This window comes from Ambystoma mexicanum, chromosome 9 (genome assembly GCF_040938575.1).
Source record: "Ambystoma mexicanum isolate Mex_15411 chromosome 9, UKY_AmexF1_1, whole genome shotgun sequence".
Classification (NCBI taxonomy): Eukaryota; Metazoa; Chordata; class Amphibia; order Caudata; family Ambystomatidae; genus Ambystoma; species Ambystoma mexicanum.
The window spans coordinates 800747336-800766056 of record NC_090931.1 but is presented as its reverse complement, the minus strand read 5'-3'; the positions used below and the strand labels follow the sequence as shown (position 1 = coordinate 800766056).

The 18721-nt window shown below is 47.0% G+C and overlaps 1 protein-coding gene across 1 annotated transcript in view; it reads right to left on the bottom strand.

Annotated features, from left to right (window-relative positions):
* The window catches only part of PFKL (phosphofructokinase, liver type), a 697584-nt gene that overhangs the window by 192080 nt on the left and 486783 nt on the right, over positions 1-18721 (bottom strand). Inside the window, exon 16 of the mRNA XM_069615767.1 lies at positions 2756-2908. Coding sequence (XP_069471868.1) covers positions 2756-2908 — 153 coding nt within the window. The remainder of the gene's footprint in view (positions 1-2755; positions 2909-18721) is intronic.

Here is an 18721-nt window from a genome sequence, read left to right as displayed (position 1 = left end):
TCTGCCCACTATAGCTTATAATTTGTATTGTAATCTATAAGTACTTTGATGTGTACATATTATCCATATATTTGCTATTTGCAGTGCCTAAATAATATACTAGCTCTATGAGTCTGGTTGAGCACCCTGCTTCCTAAAAACAGCTGTCCTAGGATATATTTTGGAGCAGATACATTTTAAAAATGTTTGCATTCTTTTTAGTGTGCACATTCACGCTTACCAGGTCTGCATACTAAAACGTGGCCAGTGCCCTAAAATGGCTATGCGACACGATTTCTTGCTTGTTCTTTGGCCATATTGTTTGGCCTTCTTCCTGCCTTCTAACATTAGGAAATTCCTTATATGGACATGCATTTTCTCTGGAAAGTTGCTGCTTTTGCGGGCTACTGCATGCCATTTGGTTATGAACACAGGAAGTGGGTGGGGCTGGCTAGTCCTACTCCACATCAATGATAATTGAGCGTCTAGGTTTGGGGCATAAGCGAAACCCACGGTGGTCACTGATTGGACTACTACTGGCTGTTTGAATGGTGCAGATATTTAAGATTGCTGGGCTTGACCTTGCTTCCAGTCAGGATTTAGGATAAGAGCAGCACTTCTGCGTCCGTTTATTCAGATCAGCGTTGAAGCCAAGTATCCTGTGTAGAAGAGCAGCCGACTGAAGATCTGTGGATGACTCTTGAAGAGACCCAGCATCCATTCCTGTGTTTGGCCAAGTGAAGCCATGCTGGACTACCTGATCTGCGAAGGGCCTCTGCGGTGCTTCAACCCTTGGACTGGTGGGACTAACCAGACTCGACACCTTCGAGGATGCAGTCATGCAGAGCCTTCTGAAGCATCCCTGGAATACCTGGTGGACTGACCAACTCTCCAGTGGGCTACCTTGCCAGAAGTGTCACTGTTCCGCTTCCCCCCCCCCGGAAACTTCAATGGTTGCCATTCGTGCCACAAGTTGCCTCCCTGCCAAGTTTCAGCTTCCCAGCATCAAGGGATCCTGTCCGGTCTTCTTTGATCACGACTGGCTAGATGCCTGCCATCCTCTTGATGCGGTGACCGTTGGGGGGAAATTGCTACCCTGCATCCCGCAAGGTGGCCAGAAGAGTCCTGCATCGTTGAATCCCGCTTGCCTTCTTCACCAGGGGTTGCATCCTGCACCAGCAGCCGACCGGAGAAATCCTCGGCCCCACAACCCATAGATATCCTGTGCGGGAACATACTGTAGGAAAACTGACAGCTAGCAACCCCCAGTCCATCCGCCAAGGCAAGTGGGAAAATCAGAGTCAAGGGGAGTGAGTACTCACAAAGCCCCCATCTCTCCTATAATAAACCTTAAAATAAACTTTAGTTTATTCCATTCCATCCCTTTTTGATTCTTTGCTCTAAAGGCTTTACCTAAAGATAGGGAAATTGTTCTACTGACCTGTAACTTTGAAGTGTCTTCTGGAACATTTTTCACCAACATAAGAACTCTTCCTACATCTGTCCCCTCTCCTAATAAGAAGCTTTGTGACTTTTGGGATTGGGTTTATAAAGTCATGGTATTTTTTTGAACTGTTTTCATTCTACTGCATCAGTACATACCTTCTTTTGTGTTAAGTTATTGTATGCATTCCTACAAACCTAAAGGTGACTGTATATATGTTGTTTAATTGAGTGTTGTGTGCTATTGCTACCTGCTTAATTCCATTTCTTAGTGTGTGTTTTGGGCCTAAAATAAAAAGAATATTTTTGTACTTCCCTGTCTAAGTGTAATTATTGGGTGCTTCATTGTGTGGACTCATGGTGGACCCCTGATCCCACTCACTTTCTCCCGAGACTAAGCCTGGCCTACTCTCCACGCTTACCTTGATTGGTTTGGCAAACCCATCAGAGTATCCCTGTTCTCCAGAACTTGGGTGAGCTTCTATACTCTGTCCACCAGGCCAAATTGTAGGAAACAATTTTAACCAGTAGAGACTCCTGCTGCAACACTCCAATCTTTGGAGGTGTCCTGAGGTGGTCTGCCCGCAGAAGTCTTCATCCTTCTTTGGTTATTCTACTGGAAGCTTTCTGGAACAGATTCCTAAGCACCGCAACCGATCAAAACTAAATCCAGCATCCAAAAATGACCTCTGCACCCATGACCACTGCACCTTTCTTGACTGGACCAAGCACAGAAAATTGTGTCCCCCAAAGGATTCCAGAACACCAGAAGTGGTGTCTGGAGAAATCAGAGTCAGCGAGGGATAAGTTACCCTACATGTTTCTGTCTAACCCTATCCTTCATAGGGATACATGGGCATACATGTCTATCCTTAAATCACTCTTTCCCGACTTTGGACAGTGGAGGCCTCATCAAGGATCCCTTGCTAGGACTGTCCTAAGGACTGGGATTGATGGAGTTTACTTCCCTGAACCTGACCTTTAATCTCATTCATAACTACTGGCATCACCAATCTCTTAGTAAACCTACTAGTCAGGCGGATTCAATAGGAATCCCTAGGTTTTCCGTCAGCATTAAAATACAAGCTGGTATAAAACTATAGTGCTATTTGAAGGTGGGGCGGGAATGCACAGCAGAAACTTATAGCCTGTTCTGTGCCTTCACTCCACTTCCAAATAGAATAAAATCCCCAAGAACGCAACCGTAAGAGGCCATTTGGCTTTGTTTTCTGAATTACTTTTAAGCTCCGGGGGTTGAGAAAATTACCCTCTACATGTTAGTCAAGAACACTGACAACATTCAAGCGCTTTGTTTTCAGCAGGTCTTCCTTACCTCCATGGCTGCATTGACGGCCGTGTCCGAGCCGATGCTGAAATCTGTGCCGGGAACGTTGTTACTTATAGTAGCAGGGATAACACACATGACTATGCAGAGTTCCTCATACTGTCCACGTGCTTCGACCAGCTGCAGTACACCCTCATAAGCCTGTGGAATTAAAATTTGAGTGGCATTCTTTTAAGTTTCAATGTATTCATTTCAGAGACAAATGTATTAAAAAGTCACTTCTCTTATTCTGAAAGGTTGTCTTTTCCTGGAAATAAACCCACAACTTATTGTGAAATATTAACAGTTATGAAAACAAGTATTGCTAGCATCAATTGTTGCACTGCGACTGTCTACAATATATTGCTCAAATACAATGAGGACAGGTGCGGGGAAGGCGGGCAGGTAAACATGTGTGGGCGGGTTTATGGAGGATAATTACATTCTTCGTGATTGTTAGAATTAATAAGCAACTGTGTAATTAATATAAATAAATCAAAGTCATACTGTACACCCCAAAAGTTAAGCAGTTTGTGCATTCATTTGGGTGTTGTTAGCTGCACCACATTGGCATGCACCATTGTGCAAGGGTGAGGTGTTCCTCACTGGAGGCCAAACGAATGGGATAGAGGCGTTATAAAAACATATTACCGCTACTACTACCTGTTCCTCACTGGCATTTATCAGTGGGGAGGGGTGAGGTATCGCTCACAGGCATGCATCACTGGGGAAGAGGGTGGTATCCCTTACTGGCATGCATCATTGGGGATGTATCCCTGAAGGGCAGGTATCCCCGACTGATATGTATCATTTGGGAGGGGTGCACAGTATCCCTCACCGGTATGCATCATTAGGGAGGGTAGGAGCTGTTCTTCGCTGCATACAGTTAATTGTGAATTAAAGAGGAACAAGCCTACCATATTTTTAGTTGCCCCTCCTCACAGTCTTATGAATGTTTCACAAGCATTACCAAAGTTCCTGCGAGAAAGAGAGGAAGAGAGGGATAAAGGGAGGGGGTGGTGGGTGGGGGGGGAGAGAGAGGAGAGAGAACATCCAGCGAGTTTGGTAACTGGTTTTCTGATGTGGGGGTCAGTGGGGGGAGTGGGAGAGTGGTGTGGAGAGAAAGGTGGGGCGGGCTCAATGCCTGCAAGTGAAGGGGGAAGTATACTAACTGGGCTTGCTTTCCAGATACATTGAACAATACAATGTAGCAGGTTACTGCAGATCCTGAGGCCCTTTTCCATGGAAATAAAAGTCACATACAAAAGACTGAGTGTACCTGAAGAATGGTTAGTCTGATTATATTGTTGTGTGAAGGCTTCATGAAGTAAGACACATACAACAGATTCACTTTTCTAAAATAAAATGGATTATTTCTTAAACGTCAGGATGGAGTAAGGCCTAACTTGCCCTAAGCTAAGGTGGGATTTCCCTACTTAAAGAAACTAAGGATAGTCTGTCCTTAAGCTCAACTCAAAAGTCTGTCCAAAACCTATACTTTCCCTCACAACTAAAAATATACAAATGTGTAGAAATGTTAGCAACCAAAGAAACACCAAAACAAAGTCAGAGTTTCTTCCAGCTCCTTGCTTGCTTTTCAGTTTCCCCTTCCCAAAGTTCAAAACAGTTCTACAAAATGGCCTCAGGGTTCCCTTCCCCCAAAAGGTAGCTCTTCTAGTTTCAAAATCGCCATCAGTTCAACTCTCTCAGCTTTCGATAATGATTCTAAATCAACTTTGTAACCCTTCAGGCTTTACAACAGTTTGCATAACTTGCTCCAACACTTGTTACGCAAAACAGCTTCATTATTTTTATTTTCCTTGGTTCTCTTCAAGTAAGGGGTCAGTCTAGGCACATTTGTCGGACCACACAGTCCATCCATTACAGATCAAGCAACCGATAACCCTTGGCACTTGCTTTCCCACTTGTGTTCTCTCTCTTATGAACCTGTACCATTTGTCGCCATTCAATTCTGCTTCTTTTATAGTCTCTGGGCTTTACCATAACTTGTATTTCTTACAATACTTCAGGCCTTATGGCCAACACAGGTTTTCTTTTCCTTAAACCAGTATTTTAAATTCACAGTCTATTCTTGTTCTTGTTGGCAGTCTCCACTCTTCAACAACGTGACTTTCACGCAACTCAATTTGTGTTTATTCCACGTCACCACCTTGCTTTCACACTATTCAATAGTGCTTATTTGCTTTTCACTTGATTCACAAGCTCTCTTTACTGGCTTCCACTTTCTTCATACTTTCACATTGTCCATCAATGCTTATTGCTGGTTTTCAATATATTCCTAAATGAACATCACTTTTTCACTCGTGCAGCATTTTCATATACTTCGCATATCTTTGCCTTCGTTCGGTATTCAATAATTCAGTAAGTACTTTGCAGCTTGCTCGGTATTCAATATTCTTTCATCCCTCTCCAGACACATTCATTACAATTTTTCATTCGATCAGCATCTTCCTCTGCCCAAATCCAGCCCCTGCAGCACCACAGCATGCGTGTTCCCTCTGTCACTCACTAGTATACGGGGCTCCTCCAGCTTTCTCTCGCTCCCCATTCAGTTGTCGGGTGTTAGGGAGAATTGTCATAAATGTGCTAATTCCCTTCACCTTAGAGACCCCAGCAACTTTACTGGATTTTGAGGACTTGATTTTTTTTACATGGAAAGAGTGCAAGCCATTTTCCGCACTCTTTCATGCATTTTGATGTGTGTTTTACTCTTCGATTATGGAGTTTTAAGATAACGCCATAGGCATCTTTTCATGTGTGTTACATAGCACCCTCAGTGCAGTGACACAGGAATGTCTTTTTAGACTTCCCAAAGGTTTAAATACCTTCTCTGGGATAAACTACTGTTTCCCAGAGAATGGGCCTCATTATGAGTACGACAGTACCCATGTTCTTAATAAGGGCATGGCTGCCTCAATACCGGGTTCCAGCTACGAGTTCCTTCAATGAGGAATTACCGGGCCATTCCGACATAGGAGGACCCAGTAATTCCTCATTGAAAAAACCCATCCCATTTCCATTTGAGCCCCATAGGGCTCAATAGGAATGTGGAGGGAACTAATAACGGGCCTGTTAATAACAGGCCCGTATTTAGCTCCCTGGTCCCCTTGCAGGACCCACTAAGGACGTCTGGTCAGACCAGACGTTCTGAGTGGGTCCCGCGAGGGACCTCGTAATAAGGCTTCCCGTAATGAACAGTGCCGGTCCCGTGGCAGCACCCTTCATTATGGGAGCGCCAGGGTCATAATGAGGCCCAATGTAAGGTTACATTGACTTTACTAGTCTTGAAATTCCTACACCCAGCACACACTATCTTCCTATAGAGTGCTGGAGGGGTTACCTAGTATCCCCTGTGTCTAGAAACTCATGTAGCAGTCGAATGCTACCCTTTCCTATTGAAATGGCTGACGGCAGTGGTTTTACAACAAACTACCATGATTTTTCCATACCGCGAACACCAGTAGCTAAAAATCGCAGGAGCCATGTTTTTCAAGATACAGCCTTAAGCCCCTTTGTTTAAAACGGGTCCCAGTCTTCTTTTTTCGCCATTTCTTTTTGGAAATGTCCTTCTAGTGTTTGTCTCTGCACGCCTAAACAGGTTTGGTCCCTTTGTTCATATGCCTTTGGTGGGCTTCAGGACTGAAGTCCGCCCTCTGGCGTCCGAGTGTCTGGGGTGGTCAGGAAGTGAGGTAGGTGCCCGAAACTCCCTGCGCTTAGTGTCCTGGGAGACCCAAATGCACTCTGGCGTGATTGGCTGGCTGACTGTCCGGCAATGACAGCCACCCTGCTGGGTGAGTGACAGTTAGGCTGGAATGAAAGGGAGAAAACTGTTTAAAAGGCAAGTCTTAGACTGAAAGGCAGTGTTGACCACTGGAACGAAAGAACCAAAGACGAGCTGCAAGAGGACAGCAGTAAACGGCTGCTACAACTCCTGGACCGTTGGTTTGCCCCGTGAAGCCCTGCTACAGGTCCAAGTTCATCTCGACAGAGAAGCCCCTTCAAGGATGACTTCTTCCTTTGAGTTGGTGCGACCAATCAACTCGAAAGCCACCTGGATACCATTCTCGGAGCTGGTTAGGATTAATCAGGGGGAAGGACACTAGCTTGTGTGCTTGACTACAGCTACTCGAACTGAAGATCTTCCATTTGCCAGCTTGTTTGACCTGTCCCGTGCAGGAGTCCCCCGACCTCTTCCCTCTTGTCCCCACGACTGAGGCTCAGGAACAGCGAGATCTGCAGGAACTGCCAGGAACCGTCGTCTTCCGCTGTATCTTTTCTTCATATTAAGGGACTGTGCCAACCCGATTGAGAGAAGTTACCTCTTGCTGTGAAAGTTTGTGAAACTTTCCCAACTTGCAGGCCTAATCAGCTTGTGACCCAAAATAGGATTCTTTTTCATAAAAACTACTTCTGAGAACTTTGACAAAGACTTTACCGTTTACTACAAGAACTGCTCTTTCCTATCCAAGAAACTAGTCTGTTGACTTTGGCCTGGGCCTATTGAACTGAATCGAGTCCTCTAGTGAACTGAAACTATTTGCACTGCGTAAGAAAGTATTTGTGATCTATTTTATTAACTTGTGCCTTTGTACTCCTATTGCAAGTGACTGAAATACTATTTTGCTCCTATTTCAGGGGAGCCTAATTTACTCAGAAACCTATTGGTTTGGTTTTGAATTGTTTTTGTGTATAGTATTAAGTTGCCTCCTTCTAGTGAATGTTTTCTAAATGATTGTGTAATACATTAACAAGTGTTTTACTAAGAAGTCTTGAGTGTAAGTGTCTACTTGAACCACTGTGATTGTAAGACCTCTGTGTAACATCCTTTTACTGCTCACATTCCCTCTTGAGATAAGCCTGGCTGCTCAGCTCGCTACCAAAAACTGTGTAGTACAGACTTCTACCAAAGGTTGGTTTTGCTTACACCTGTAGTCCTAATTGTATGTGGTGGTCCCAGAGGGTACTGCATGCAATTCTGCCTAACAGAGATGCGATGATTGCCACCCATGCACAGTGACACAAAGGGACACAGCTGTTGCGGTCAGAGTCTATCCTCCTATCTCAGGTCTTGTTGAAGCTGGAACATTGACATGTTGCAGGTGGAACTCTTGTAGCATAAGCCGAGGGTCCTAAAAGTGCCAAGACAAATTGCAGAACCACAATGCCTCTACCGTGGTAGCCCAAACTGGAGTTGGTCAGTCCACTGGATGTGTCCAGGAACACTTCCAAAGACTCCAGATGGCTGGGCACCGAGTAGGTGTCAGGAATGGTGTGTCCCACCAATCCAAAGTTTGAAGCACAACCGAAGGCCTTCGGAAGATCACCAGCCAGACAGGGCTTGACCAGGACGGCAGCATAGGTTGCTCGCCAGGCCTTCTTAGAACGGGCACACGGTCTTCACAGCTGGGCAGAACACTTGGCTCCTTGCAGGATTTCTCCAGGGTCTCAGAGACCTCCTCTCATCCACAAACTCGGCTCACCCAATGGAGGATCTGTCCCTCAGACACACCCCAGCATTAGTCCAATCAGGACCACTGATGGTGAAACTCTGAAAATGCCCTAGACCTACAGAAACCAGTTGGTGGATTTGGACCCGACAGTCCCAACCACTTCATGGGAACACAGACACATGGCCCGGCACTAGCCATGAAAATCATGGATTTCCCGGCCAGTGCATGACCATAAAAGGAATATCCTGCTCTTGCAAAGTAGCAAGTAGGCCACAGGGCAAGATGGCCAAAATAACAAGTAAAAACCTTGTGGCACGGCCATGTTGGGACAATAGCCACAGTTAGCAGCCAAACACAGTAAACGTGGTAAGGTTAACAAAGTATTGCAAAAATAGTCCCAATGCAACTGCTGCCACCAGCTTGACTTTAGGCACATCTAAAGAAACCAAAAAATCCCTTTGAGTGTAGTGTGGAGTCATACAAAAGAAAGCCCATTGTAAGATGCAATATGCAATAATAAAAAGTTACCCAAACAATGGATGACATGTATCAAGAAAAGAAACAGTTTCCCAGTACTGACAGCCTTAATGACGGGTCAGTTTCCCCATAACAATGAGCAAATGTCCAGTGTAGTGAAGCTGAAGGCTTCACTTCACTGGAAAAAGTCAGGACAGAGTCAAAAAACAAAAGCAAAACGTTTGGGGAGCCATAGAAATGGAAGCAAAGTTGTTAAGAAGGGAAAACTTTCCTAACAGACATAGGGAAACCAGTTTGTGGATTGTGACCAGACAGTCCCAACCCACTTCCTGGGAACACACAGGGACCTGGACTAACCTGTGAAAAGCAAGCCTTTACCAGGCAAGTGAATGACCATAAAAAGATTTTCCTGAACTGGCAAGGCAGGAGGAAGGTAACAAGACAAGATGGCCAAGGAACAAACAAAAAACCTTGTGGCACGGCCATGTTAGCCAGTGTTAGTAGCCAAACGTGGTAAGGCTAACAAAGAGTACAGTGAAATCAAAAAGTAACTGCTGCCACCAGTTTGTCCTTAGGCATATCTAAAGTAACCAGAAAATCCCCTTCAGTGTAGTCTAGGGTCATAAAAAAGAAACCCATTGCATTGCAAGATGCACTGTGCAATGATAAAAAAGTGACCCAGAAAATAGACAAGTCAAAAGAAAAGGGACAGCCTTAAGGTCTGGTCAGTTTCCCCATGCAATGAGCACAAGTGAAGTGGAGTGGAGCTGAAGGCTTCACTTAACTGGAAAAAGTCAGAACAGAGTACAAAAACAAAAGCAAAAGGTTTGGGGGTCCAAAGAAATGGAGGGAAAGTTGTTAAAAAGAGAAGACTTTCCCCAACAAGCCCACAGCCAAAATTGTTTTATTATTTGTAGTTTTAGTGATCTGATCTAAACAATCTACTGCTCCTCCTTGGACTTTTCCCTTAAGAATTACTCCCATCACATGAACCGAGAACTCTAGAGCTACCAAGCATTTATTATGAAAAAGAAGGACATTGTGAAGTATTGGAAACCTACAATGTTAAGGAGGTTCATGTACAACCCCCAGAAGAGGGCTGTACAACCACCAACTTTAATGTGGAGCAGAGCCTCCAGCAAAAAGAAAACCAAAACCTCCCCCTAAAATGATGGTGTGGCAAACTAGAGGAAGGTGATGTAGACTGATACAAGTGTATTATCAGCCCACACGCTTATACACAGAAAGTGCAACATGCAAGTATACTGAAAAATAATATATAAATATTATGTTACTCATATATACATAGTTGCACGTGTACTTTATTAAAACACAATCGACAGTAAAGATACATCATGCATAAAAACCAGAAAATGTCAATTTGGACACTCCACACCCGTATACTAAAATGTGTGTCTATCAAGGTCAGGTACACAACATACAGTGACAAGGAGGGAGAGGAAGCAGAACTACCACATATTTGAAATACCTACAAAGCAGTACATTGCCATAATATACCCAATACACGCCTGTGTTGTATTGTCGCTGCACTATCTGATGGGCACACTACATTTAAAGACGGGGTGGGAAGAGAAGGAAACCGGATATTAAATCATTGTTTAAACAGTTGTACACAATCCCTAGCATTAACACAAACAAAGCCACAGTATTTCTATAACTCTGGGACATAGTATTAGAGGAATATAAATGTACACATGTATAAATGAAGGTTTCAGAGATGTGGACACAATTCCAAGAGACACCCAGAATCCACCAAAACGTATATAGAAAGTTCCAGACAAGGTGCTCTCCCCAGATTAGTGATTTCTAGAGCTCATTTCTTACCCTTTCTTCTGGGGACCACAAGGCATCTCTCTGTATTCTAGGATTCCCCTTCCCCCTTTGCCAAGTGTTCCAAACGTCCTCCCCATCTTGGGGCTCTCCTCTGAAATGTACTCCCCTCTTCCGGTGCCAGGGGGCTCGCCCCCTCTGATAAACATGTTATACTGGAGCACACCCCTCTTCTGGGATTCAAGGGGCTCCTATACCAATCACTGGAGCACAGCCCTCTGAAAGGAGCACACCACTGTGCAGTAGAACCTGGAGCATTCCAAGAGCCGGATGGAATTACCAATAAACTATCTCAGACCGCAAATAACCAGACAGACTCAAAGAATATGGCAAAATAAAACTATCATCAGCTCACATAAAGAAGGGAAAGCTGGTGAATAAACAGATTGCAGCTCACTTGCACCTACATTTACGCTGTATGCCTCGATGTACGTCAGTTATGACATCATCCTACGTGGTAAACTGTAAAAACCTATCGAAACAAGGGATTGCTTAAGGGAACATATATACCTATACTTTGTTTAGGCGCTAGTAACATTATTGGCTGCCCCTTACCTGATAGGCATGCCTTGAACGATCCCCAACTACACATAATATAGATCAATAGCAGGATAACAGCAGCGGATTGGCTTCTGCAACAATGTATGGTGCATTGCTACATGGGCCCTCATGATTGGTTGGCATTCTCTCCCAACCTTGGACATTCGGCTCGTTAGCAGGAAGTCAGATCACTGCCCACTTGGCCAATTAGCCTACCATCTCTCATCAGTTAGGCCCTGAGCCAAGGCTTCTTCTCTGTAGTTGACCCTGCTTACGGTTTTCTTCCTTGGCACTTTTAAGCCAGTGTAGGTACATCGCGAACTGGAGCTTAATGAATAGGCCTTCAGTCTTGCGCCACGTAGGAGGAGACCACGATTTTGTCAATTTAGTCCTTTTATTTGGAGCTATTTAATTCAGTTCTATTAGGTGCTATTACTCGTCTTGGCCTCTGGAGATTTGGTTTCTTCATCTTGCATAGGTTTTTTGCATCTTTGATTGTTCAATACGTGCCACTTTCTAAAGTTCACTCCTTTGCTTAATATAAGAAAAATAGGTTGTGCGTAAGCAGCTTATCCACTTCGACTGCCCTTGCAGTTACCTCTTGATGTGGCATCCTTGATCCTATGCCAAAAAGATTGTTTGTTCCTCGCATGAAGCGGTTTTCCAGCGCCTGTCAGCTTTGCAGCCCTGGTTTCGGTCTTCAAGGATTCTTGCTCATTTATAGAGTCAACGTCCATCTTTTCATCATGGCCGCTTTATCCACGTTATATTTTCAACTGAAACAAGCTTCTAAGCGACTCATCTACCTTGCGTTTCTGCGTATATACAGCTACCAATTCTCTTCTCAGTTATCTTCTTAGTATATATAATTTATTTGCATTCACATAAATGTTTTCTTTGTTACTTCAGTTACATCTTCATTCTTAAGGATCCACTTATCGGTTCAGTGCGTCCTTGTGTCCTCTCCTTATGACGTCACTTTACCCTTGTCCGATTTCACTTACAGCTCTTCTGTGTTCAATGTGTATGCAGACATCCTTCCACCAAATCAGTGTGAGGGTACATTCAATACAGTTGTCTGAGTGCATAACGTCTCTCGTATCTAAAATGTGTTATTGGGACGATACCTGGTGTCATACACAGTGTTTTCCTGTTATTCCTCCAGTATGACAGAGGTGAGGGTGCAGGCACTAGAGATGAGGTGTACATCTGCCTCTCTACACCACCCTTCTGGCGTTTCACGGGCCCTACACCATCTCAGTGGAGCATATCCCTCTTCTGGGCTCGAGGAGTTCCCATTCTCAGGTGCCCTCCAGCTTTCTCAACAAAAAGCCTCTCCTAGGCTCCCAGCTCAGGCTGTGTAGATACCTTAGCCTCAGTTTTAAAACCCTCATCCTCCCATTGTCCGAGGTAACATTTCAAATTAATTGGTTAATTGGCTTCCTGTTTCAGGCCAAGGGACGTAAATATTTGAAAGGCGTGTCAACATTTTGGATTTCTTTTTAAGTGGGTTTTCCACGCAGGAGCTGGTGTTTACCTGCTGCTCTGCTCCTGCTTTGGTTGGCATTCTCTCCCAACCTTGGACATTCGGCTCGTTAGCAGCAAGTAAGCAGGAAGTCAGATCACTGCCCACTTGGCCAATTAGCCTACCATCTCTCATCAGTTAGGCCCTGAGCCAAGGCTTCTTCTCTGTAGTTGACCCTGCTTACGGTTTTCTTCCTTGGCACTTTTAAGGGAGTGTAGGTACATCGCGAACTGGAGCTTAATGAATAGGCCTTCAGTCTTGCGCCACGTAGGAGGAGACCACGATTTTGTCAATTTAGTCCTTTTATTTAGAGCTATTTAATTCAGTTCTATTAGGTGCTATTACTCGTCTTGGCCTCTGGAGATTTGGTTGCTTCATCTTGCATAGGTTTTTTGCATCTTTGATTGTTCAATACGTGCCACTTTCTAAACGTTCACTCCTTTGCTTAATCTAAGACAAATAGGTTATGCGTAAGCAGCTTATCCACTTCGACTTCACTTGCAGTTACCTCTTGATGTGGCATCCTTGATCCTAAGCCAAAAAGATATTGTTTGTTCCTCGCATGAAGTGAGTCTCCAGGCTGTCCCCCTGCACAGAAGTTGAGTTTGTGGGTTTCTGGTGTCAAAATGCAATCACAAGGGCCAGGAATACCTATAGTAAGTTCCCACCTGTGCCAAATAAGTTCTCCTATGGTGACAGAACTATTCCTCTCCTTAAATGTGGAGGCTGGAGGGGAAGGAGAAAAAAGTGCTCCTTTATGAGCACTGCTTCTGGGAGGGTGGGGCTGGGAAAGTGCTTATTTCCTTCACTGATCCTCACCAGTAGACTAACGGCCTCTCTAGATGTGTTAGTGTTTCCACATAGCTCATCTTTTTCTGAATCCCTGGAAACCATTCCAGAATCTGATCGGGTTTTGGTTTTCTAAAAATGATGCAGCTTGGGAGAAGCAGTCCGGAATACCCTGTTTCTTTGGGACCTGGTAGTTCTTAACTAGTTGCTCTCTCACAAGGTTCATGAATAGGTCATGGCTCGTTGTGTCAATCCTACTCTCAAACGGACCATGGGCTGGATGCAATGCTGACACCGACTTGTCACAGAAAGCATATAGTAATCCAGTCAAAAACAAATGGGGGAGGGGGATGACAGTGCGATGGGAAAGACGCGAGTCTCTCTGGCTCCCGCGACCGCCAAACACACCATGATTAAATTGCCTGATTCCTGCATGCTATAGACCCCCCTCGGGCTAAAGTGAGCCGGAAAGCAGCTGAAACCGCAGCTGTATCACGGAGCTACGGGCGAGAAGAAATCCAAGCGGGCGCCAACCAGCCCGACTTCAAGATGGCCGCCGGGGGTGAGCGCTAACTCTGTGCCCGAGAAGCGGAGCTGTACGGCAGGGGGACTCGGCTTGACGCCTGCCCGTTATCGACATCGAGGGCAGGCGAAGCTCCGACTTGTATGCAACAACTGTCCAGCCTGTCGGAAGAACTACAATCCTGCGCACCTCCGCTGGGGAAGACACCCCGAGTCGAGGCGGCCTTGATACGCGGCCCACGCAAGTGGAAGGGGGGTGCGAGCCTGCCGTTGTAGTGAGTGGGCTGGCGGATGAGTGAACGCGAGCAGCCGGCTGCACTCGCTCAACCACAGGCCAGGAGGGTCAGCGACGAGCGGAAATGGAGGTGCCCACCAGGGGCTGGCCGGGGGCAGAGTCCCAAAGCACAGCAGCAAGGACACCGAAGGCAACCCCCCCACCCCCCCTAAGAACAATGCGCCGCACCACCTTGCAGCCTACCGGAAAGCTGTGAATCCAACGCTCCTCCGCGGGTGGGGGGGTAACCGGGGCTGGGGTGGCACTGGACTGCGGGAGGCCACCCGCAGCAAGGGCCCTAAGCACATCAGCACACTCACCGCCAAGAGCACAGGGCCCTGAGGCCTGCATCGTGGATTCCAGGAGAGCTGCACTACACAAGACCAACAACCGCACCACCTGTGGCGAGGGCGTGGGCACCCCGAGAAGATGCTACATCTCAGAAACAAGCGAGCGGCACTGGAGAACAGGCGTGAGTAGCAGTCCTGCAGCCCCACCACTTGCATCGGCCAGGGCAACAGGCCAACAATCCGCCGGGGGAAGGGGGTAAAGGCGCGAAGCGGACTCGCCAGGCTGTGAGGCGGCCATCACACGCTCCTCCACCCCACAGATAGCAACGGTGCATGGCCCCTGGGACCGAAGTGGTGGAACTCACTGGGTCCGGATAGGGCGGGCAATCCATGACCAGTCCCGAAGCCGGAGCAGGCCAGTACGCAACACAGAGGCAACAGCTTAGCCCGCAGTCCGGTTGCTGCACTGCGATTTCCGCGCAAAATCCAGACCCACTAGGCGCAGTAAGAAACGTGGGGAAAGACAGATCTAGAAGACTGCCCACGCAAAGCAGCATGGACCAATACACAATTCCTCCTCCACAAGCTCCCGACCTCCACTTGTTGTGCTTGGAGGAGGTAGAGACAGACAATACGATCTCCCTCAAAGACATAATGACCGCCATAGCGGAATCCCGCACGTCCATGTAGCAGAAAATGGACGGAATAAGCATGGACGTGTCCCTCCTCAGACATGACCTCCAAAAGCTAACGGCACGCACGGGAGAGGCCGAACAACGCATCTCGAACACAGAAGATAGAATTCACAACATGAGACAACAACTCCAGAGTGTCACGTCCAAACTCAAGGTGCTGGAGGATAGAATGGAAGATGGAGAGGGGAGATCTAGACGCAATAATGTGCGAATACTTGGTATCCCCGAGAAAGCAAAAGGCGCCTGCATGGAACTGTTTTTGGAGCAGCTGCTCGCTGACCTGTTCGACCAGGACTCATTCTCCAAGTTCTTCTCTATAGAGCGAGCGCACAGAGTGCCCACCGACAGACCAACGCCTGGGGCTCCCCCGCGCACAGTAATTGCAAAGTTTCTAAACTTCAGGGATCGAGACGCATTACTGCAACATGCACGGGCCAAGGGCACGATTACCTTTAATGGTTCCAGGATCGCCTTTTTCCCTGACTACACTAGGGAAGTGCAGAGGGCAAAACAATCCTTTGACCACCTCAAGAAGCAACTACAATCAATGGGAGTGAAGTATGGGCTGCTCTTTCCCACGCAATTAAAGATCTACCACAAGGGAACCACGGTCCACTTTAATGACCCCAAAGAAGCATGGCGCTGGGCTGCACAGCATATAGAGGGCGACTGGTTGTCTTCGCGCGGCAGAGGGGGGGAAGGAACTGTGTGCCCCTGCCTGCCCATCAGCGCGAGCCCCGTCAGCCTCCAGCACAAGACCCACCGGAAGACATAGGTGGCTGACCCACGCCTAAACCTCTATCCAGTGCCCCGGTACTCAACAGTAAGCTCGAACTGTAATATGGCACCTTATGCGACATACCGCAATACCCATCTTAAGGTAACACACACTTTAATGTGGCGGTTGTGGGAGCATCTCGCACACGCGCTTTGTAGGGCCCTCCCCCCCTCGGCTAGTAAGTTTCAAGCTTAGCGCTAAAGGTGTCACCCCCCCCCAGTCATAGTTTGTAGGGGGACCACCTGAGCCGTAGGCTGCAATTGTCTTATGTAAGCTGTCCAGTTGACAGCCGGTAGTGTTAAAGTTCGGGCGACCAATGCTTCTAGTTGGGAGAAGTATAGGGAGGGTGGGGTTGGAATTGTTGAGTTTAGTTAGGGGAAGGACCATTCTAGCACATAACACACTAAAATCACATAAGAGGGTTATGACACAGAGGCGCGCGGTTGCCGGGTACCAGGCGTCATCAGCAGCACACACTCCAAAAACACAACCAGAACACTGAAATGTATGACCTGGAATGTCAATGTCCTCAGCAATGCAATCAAACGGCGATTGGTGGGGCAATACCTGAACAGGCACGCACCGGACATCGCTTTCCTGTCCGAAACACACCTTGCAGGCACAGAATGCTCCCTATTCAGACGCACAAATTATAGACTCGCAGTCCACGAAGGCTTCACAATGGGCTCAAGGGGGGGGTCATGGTACTGAAACAAGAATCTCCCTTTCCACCTGAACACAGTAACCCAGGACACTGGAGGAAGATACGTATATGTGGCTGGCACACCCTGGGAGCACTCTTTCACACTACTAGCGATTTACGCACCGCCCACATTGTTGTCACCGCTACTCGCCGCCATTTCCCCCCCGATTACCGCAGACACCTGGAATATCATGATAATAGGAAGGGGCTTCAACGAAGTTATGGACATCCCGGATCGCTCACACCTTCGAAATAGAAACCCCAGCGTGCCTACCAAACTTGCAACGTTCACGAACGCCATGGGCCTGTGTGATGTATGGAGAGAACTCCACCCTAATATCAGGGAATACTCCTTCCACTCGGGGGCTCATGCCTCGCTCTCCAGATTGGACTACTTCTTTCTCCCAGCAACTGACCTACACAGGGCACATGAAGCATGCCTACTCCCCACAGGCATCTCCGACCACTCCCCACTGGTGATGTCAATCACAACATCAAGCCCGACTCCCCTGCCCAGCTGGCGCCTAAATAATTACTACCTGGGCAATCCAGACCTGGTGGTCAGGCTCCAAGAGACAACGCAGACATACTTTGAGCTGAACACAAGAATCCGCATCAGACTCAGTGTCACTATACGAGGCCTACAAGGCAGTACTGAGGGGTGAACTCATCTCATGGACGACCGCACAGAGGAAACAATACCTACTCAAGGTACACGAAGCGGAACAGGTGCAACAAGCAGAGGTAGCGCACATAACCCAGAACACACCCGACACAAACCGGCCCCTGCTCCTGGCACAAAAGCAGCTCCAGAACACTGCACTGGATAATGCCAAACATGCACACTCGACAATGCGTGCAAGATTTTATGAAACGGGCGATAAAGCTGGGAAAATGCTAGCGTGGTTAGAACGCAAGGAGCAGGGGCGCAGCCATGTCCAGCAGCTACAGACAGAGGGCACAACCCCACTTGTGGCAGATCAGGACATCACGAGGTGCTTCGCAAATTACTATGCTGAACTTTATAAGTCACCTAACACCCCCGCAAATACCTCAATCATAGAGGAAATTAACTACCCCACCTTGAGCATAACACAACAAGAATTGTTGGAAAGAGACATAACGGAGGATGAGGTGTCGAATGCCATGTCCGGCCTCCAAGCTGCCAGTCCCCAGGTCCAAACGGCTTCCTGTTGAGCTGTGGCGGAAAGTGGAAACCAACGCGATTGCTCCACACCTATTGCAAATGTTCCAACATGCAAGAGAACAGGGCACCCTTTCCACAGATCTTAGGGAAGCCACAATAATAGTACTACCCAAACCGGACAAACCCCCTGAACACTGCAGCACTTACAGGCCCATTTCACTTATAAACAGCAAAACCAAAATACTTGCGAAGATCCTGGCAAACCTGCTACAACAAGTCATCCCCTCCCGGGTCCAACCTGACCAATGCGGCTTCATGCCCAAGAGATCGACACACATGAATCTCTTCAGGTTGCACTCAGCACTAGAAAAAGCCAGGGTCCGCTGGCTTTGTTGGCAATAGACTTTGAAAAAGCTTTTGATTCGGTAAGGTGGGAGGCCATCTGGGACATAATGAGGCACATGGGTTTTGGTGCAAACTTTATCGGCTGGGTGCAACTACTATACAAATGTCCAATAGCCAGAACTAAGGTCAACGGCTGGCAATCAGACCCTTTCAGATTGGGCAGAGGAACGAGGCAAGGTTGTCCCCTGTCGGCCATGATTTTTGCACTTGCCATTGAACCACTGGCCATCTTTTTACGAAATCCCCCACTCTGGGAGGGCTTCCGGTGGTCAGAAACATGGGAGGATAGAGTGTCCCTCTACGCGGATGACTTGCTTATCTACTCTACCCACGCAACTCCTGCCAAAATGTTACCCAAATGCTGAAAAGATACAGAGCCTTCAGTGGCCTATGTGTGAACTGGTCAAAATCCATCCTATTTCCCATAGGAAGGAAGCGTAGCTGGCACTTGCCCCGTAGAATGCCTCTACCAAATTGTTACTGATCAGTTCAAATACCTAGGGGTGAA